Source organism: Arachis ipaensis, chromosome B04 (genome assembly GCF_000816755.2).
Source record: "Arachis ipaensis cultivar K30076 chromosome B04, Araip1.1, whole genome shotgun sequence".
In the NCBI taxonomy this organism is placed as follows: Eukaryota; Viridiplantae; Streptophyta; class Magnoliopsida; order Fabales; family Fabaceae; genus Arachis; species Arachis ipaensis.
Window position 1 is genome coordinate 72,558,213 of NC_029788.2, and position 5,559 is coordinate 72,563,771.

At 31.7% G+C, this 5,559-nt stretch overlaps 1 protein-coding gene across 5 annotated transcripts; it reads right to left on the minus strand.

Annotated features, from left to right (window-relative positions):
• On the minus strand, positions 1,395-5,253 carry LOC107639368. Of its 5 annotated transcripts, none has more exons than XM_016342840.2 (5): positions 4,815-5,248; positions 3,556-3,617; positions 3,350-3,454; positions 1,968-2,124; positions 1,395-1,696 (listed from the first exon to the last, which is right to left on the minus strand). In XM_016342840.2, the coding sequence occupies exons 1-4, from the start codon at positions 5,041-5,043 to the stop codon at positions 1,978-1,980; spliced, it is 543 nt and encodes a 180-aa protein (XP_016198326.1). In that variant the 5' UTR covers positions 5,044-5,248; the 3' UTR covers positions 1,395-1,696; positions 1,968-1,977. The 5 variants fall into 5 exon arrangements, with proteins under 5 accessions (XP_016198326.1, XP_016198325.1, XP_016198324.1 ...); XM_016342839.2 differs by having other exon boundaries at positions 1,395-1,700; XM_016342838.2 differs by having other exon boundaries at positions 1,395-1,807.

The window sequence follows — 5,559 nt, forward strand, 5'->3', positions numbered from 1 at the left end:
CCAAGAATTAGAGAAATATATTTTAAAATTAAAATTAACGTTATAAACGATTTTGAACATAATGTAACGTTAGAAATGATTTCGATTTTCAACCAACACTATAAAAAATAAAATAATACTAAACCCTTGTTCAAATCTTCTCAGACTAGACTTGATCATTACTAGATTAGGGTATAGAAATACAATGATTTTGTGTGTGATATACATGTATAAAAATCTAAGATCTACTTCTAAAATATTATCAAATGTATGAACTCCATAAAATTTGCTTCGTAATCTACTATAATAATACAAGATAATTATATAACAGATATTATATTTAATTCACAATAATTTTAATTCAACAAATTCCAAATCCTAGTTTAGTTTCATATATGACATAGGTTATTAAACTTGTTTTCATTATTTTCTGTTTTCAAAATTTTATAAAAGAAAAGTTATAAATAATAATATCAACAAATCCTATTTTAACTAGTATCAAATTTTTGTTATCATAAAAAAAATCGAAAAATAAAAATAAAAAAGACGAAAAATAAAAATAAGAAACACCAATTAAACCCTAAATATTTTACATCTTTTGGTGATTGTCTGAATTAGAAATTGAATCCTTGCTCTCTTAATTCACGCAAATGAATGATATACAAAATTAAGACGAGCAACTAGTAACTAGAAATGGTTTTATAATTTATAGTTTAAGATTTAGAATTTAAAAAATGCTAAATGTTTTATTTTTTCTAAAGTGCATTAGCTTTCACGAAAAATTAATAGCTTAATATAAAAATTACTATAATAATTCATAAATGAATAACATTATTAAAAGAATGGCACAGAGGTAAATAATTCGGGGAAAAAAATGACATTTTAATAATGCCAAATAAATTGATGGAAAGCTCCTCAATTGTTTGAATCTTTGATTTATTTGTATGTTAGCCACACAGAAAAAGTGTCGAAAATCAACTAAATTGATAAATTTTTATAAATATATTTAGTCAGCGTTTAGACATGCTAAATGTCATATATATTGACAATTAATATTTTATATCATTAATTATTAACAGAAACTATTAATGGAGTGACGAAAAGACAAAAATTTTTAATTTATAATCTTTAAATAATCAATTTGATTGATAAAATCTTTTAAAAACGAATTTAAAACATCTTTCAAAAACTAATTTACCGATTAACCTATTAGGAAATACAAGGTCTTTTAACTGATATTCTCACGGTGCAAGACCAAAGAAAGAACCAACCAGCTAAATCAAAATATGTGCCACCAAAAATAAAATAAAATAAAATAAAATAAAAAAGGTATAAACTTATCTTTAAAAGGCCTTAGAGCAGTTTTGTGATGTCCTCACTCCTCAATATGGCCTCCATCCACATCATCAATGTAATTATGTAAAAAACTTCAACTGAGTATCCGTTTTTCTTAAATTTTAACCATAAAATATTTGCAATTGTGTGGTTTTTTTTTTTGAAGTACATAGAGCTCAACATCGACAGGTGGAGCATTGGAAAATAAAAACCAGATACACAACACGTCAAAGACCTCAAAGAACCTATTGACCCCGAGTCATCTTCGGCATTGAAATCAACAACTACAAGGTGCATCCCCAATCCATTCATCAGAGAAGCTAAACGACCTGCTTATAATGTCCACTACATCTGATGCCTGATCCTTGAGATTCTGGCATTCCTTTCTTGCAAAATTGCCCAAATCATTGAGAGAAAAAGCATACACTGATACACCATTATGAGACGACTAACATCTAACGAATGAATGACAAAAATGTCATTTGCACAGAGGCTGTGTAAAAAGGAAAAAATGACTTGCTTATATGATATGATCATAACACCTCTAACAAAAGTCTTTCTCTTCCTTTTTCAAATATCACTCACAGGTATCGAGCTTTACAGTTTACATATGCACAATGCAAAAATGGAATGGTAAAAAACGAATGACTTACTCCAACGCGACTACTTGTATTTTTCCATTATCTTTCTAGCTTCTTCCACAGGATCATCCATAGGCGGAGAGGAGCTGGTTCCTCCATTGCCTCTATCTTTAGGTCCTTGATCTTTATTGAATGCGAGGAAAGCGAAGTAAGCAAGTCCCATTGTGGCCTGTCATCCAGGCATTTACTAGTTAGAAAGCAATAAAGCTTGGAATGGTAATCTTAGGTAAACCATGTGGAATATATGATTACATCACAATTATTGTTGCATAGAAAATCTTATATAAAAGACTCAAAATATGGATTTTTTTTCTCTTTTTTCTTCGCTTCTTTTATTCCTTTTCACCCTTTGAGCAATAGTTAAATTGTCTTCATGTGAACAGAAGGTCATGGTAACTCTTGGAATCAACCCCTGATATTTGCATCAGGTTAGTCTAGCTGCATCACACCCTTTGAGTGGGGTCTTTCCCAGACCCTGCCTAATATGGGATGCTTTTGCATTGCGCTGTTCTTTTTTATTCTTTTTCACCCAGGATGGAAAGAAAAAGGGAGCCAAGGGGCAACAGCGTCCGGAAATGATATTCTCATATGTAGGGAGAAAGAATGTTGAGCAGTAAAAACTCCATGGAAATCCTCTTCACTAATTTATAATTTAAAATTAAATTGCTAGGTCATGGCAGTTATCACATACTTTCAATTTTAGTTTTGAAGAGCCGAAAAAGTGATTTAGATTTGGCAGAGCTGTGTTCTGATAATTTGAGGCTATCTTCCTTGGATTCCAAACCAAGAGGCTAAACAAACCAAAAGCTTCAAAAGAGAGGCAACACAAAAGAACAGTGGTCTACAGGGATCATTACATAAACCAGCATAATAAATTTAGGCATCTCTATGCAACAAATTTTTGGTCTTATTTTCATTCAAAATTCTGGAAAGACAATGAAATTGCAACCCAAGATGGACATGTAAACAAATCCTACACATCATGTTACTATTGATTGAACCATGCATGATAATTCTCTATATGTCAATTAAATACAAGACATAGACAACACAAAACTACTATATATGGCTTCATTTGATTTCAATTCATTCTAAGTTTAACTTTTCCCCCAATAAAATTAGTTCAGCTAGCTGTGTGATGCGAGTAATGACAGAATCTCCACATAAGTGTGAAACAGTATCCCTCTTGATGAATGGAGATAATAGTTTGTCCTAAAAGCTAATAGGACGATACTAACTTGATTTTGGCATAGCCGAATCAATGTATTGATCTAGTGAACTGTAACCTAGATTACTATATTTCTATCTCTCATGAAATAAATGACTTGTACAAACAATATCAATGGAACTTTAATTTGATGAATTTTTTTATTTTTGAAAAAAGGAAAGCTTACCAAAGCAAAGAACACCGTAGAGAGGACTGACTTGAGCACAAAAAGCAAGAGAGTCAAAGCCACAGTTCCAACGGAAATCCTAGCTATTGGTCTTGGTACAGAATTCTATCATCAAGTAACAGAATCAAAGAAAAGTGAGATGTAGAAAACATGGACCAAAATGGATGAGTGGATGACACAAGGTTGAAAGGGCAGTTCTGCCTTACGGGAACCAGATTAGCACCTGCCTCAATTCCATCCCTACCGACATTCCATGCAGTCTGCAGAACTACCTTGCAGTCAACATGACAGATTATAAAAGAGTAACAATTAGACTTCTTGGACAACCTAAGAATGTGGCAAAAGGATAGTTTATAAATGTTTTCAATACTGAGGGAGATAATATATATAAATACTGGAAGACACTTGCAGCTTGCAAAGAACCTATATCATAAAGTGTTATTTTTTCTCTCATGAACAAAGGCATCAGAGATTATGGGCACCACAAGATTTCTTGAAATGACTTGATTTTTTAAATTGAAAAAAAAAAAAAAAACCTAAAGTAGTGGCACAAAAAATATGAGTTGGTAATTATGTTGCAAACTTGAAAAACTAATTTGGTCACAAAAATATTTAGAGCATTAATGCAGCAGAGACAGTAATCAACTAGTCATTGAGGAACTGATTTAAGGGTTTATTCTTAAAATAACAGAAAAGAAAGAAAATCATCTGAACATGGTGTTTAAGATGCAATTTAACGCAGTCACCTGTGAAAATAAAAAGCGGGTATCATTCACTTCAATTTAACCAACAAATTGGCAAAGTAGATAAAGCATAGAGTAAATATCTTTTCCTCTCTCAACATTTGCACAAAGGACAATGTGCCCTCCACAATTCGAAAATCCCTCATCAGTTCTAACCATCCAAGTAATTTATCTAAGCATCCCTAGTAAACGTTGACCTGCTAATGTATCAGGAGTGCTTAGACCAATAACAAGGATCTCTTAGACCAGTCACATGGTTGAGGGCTGATTAGTAATTTTCAAAATGTGGAGGAGAGCTTTGTCTTTCGGCAAATAAACTGGAAAGGGAATTTACGCTAAAACATACTTTGAAGTTTGAAGTAGTATGGATTAGTAACTAGCTAAATTCAACATGACATGTAATATCCTTGTTAATTTACTTTTCATTCATCAATTCAATACTCGCAGTCTCTTCACCTTTAACCGCTAGTCGTTACCCATTCGTGACGCAAACTGTTTTCATTAAACTCTCTGCTACCATTAAAACTAGCAATGCTAACAAACATTTGCGAGGTGTTAAATAAGAAAACATTATGTTCAAGTTTCAACTTATCTAAACATTAAAAAATTAAATTAAAAAAATCAACAAAAATGATGGCAGTACTCAATATAAAACAATACCTGAAAACAACTGAAAAGTGAAAAATAATTCTAAAAAAAAATAGTCAAACTTGGAGACTAACCTCTTAAGAAATTGGACTGTGCTGCAAAAACTACAAAACTGGAGCGAGGTTTCTGGGCCGTGGAAATCTTGAAGTGAGTATTGAAGGGGAAAGATTTCTTATTCAACTTCAAATTGGAATTAGGAGAGTGAAACCGAAGAGGCGTATAAGCCAAGTTTCGATTCTGAGAGCAATTTGGAGAACAGGAAGGAAGCAAACAAAAGTTGTGAATAAAAACCGAAGTAGACATTCTTTTCCTTCTCTCAATTCTGTCTCTCAAATGTATTAAATGGATAGAAAAAGTAAAACACAGGCTAAGCTTTAAGGTTTAGGTTAAGTGCAACGAAAGAGAAGGATAATGGGTTTTGGTGGGTGGTTTTTTAAGTATGGAAGAAGTGCATTGTTTAGACTTCAGATGGTAGTGATTAGCGAAGAAGATTTTCTTTCTGTGAAGGAAGTGAAGATTTTATTATTGCTTATCCCAGAGGAAGGGATTTTTTTTAAATAAATAAAATAAATATTTTAATTACCAAAATATGTATTTTTTATTATTTTTACCGAAAAATATCACATCACTTATCTCGTTTATATTATAAGTTAACACGTATATCGTTTACACTGTAAATAAGATAAGGTTAAAAGTACATGTTTAATTATAACGTTTTAGTGTAAACAAGATACATTAAGAGAAATTTTCAGCGGCTATACAAAGATGTGTAACTCTTGGTATCCTCCATAAACATTTCACTACTTCTTTGCTATTTAT

Bases quoted from the DNA above. Each gene is read 5' to 3' on its own strand.
- LOC107639368 (XM_016342840.2), bottom strand. From the start codon at position 5,043: ATGTCTACTTCGGTTTTTATTCACAACTTTTGTTTGCTTCCTTCCTGT. The intron at 3,455-3,555 runs GTAAGGCAGAAC...ACTTGATGATAG, and splicing joins CAGGTGCTAATCTGGTTCCC to AATTCTGTACCAAGACCAAT. The intron at 2,125-3,349 runs GTAAGCTTTCCT...CCTGGATGACAG, and splicing joins CTACGGTGTTCTTTGCTTTG to GCCACAATGGGACTTGCTTA.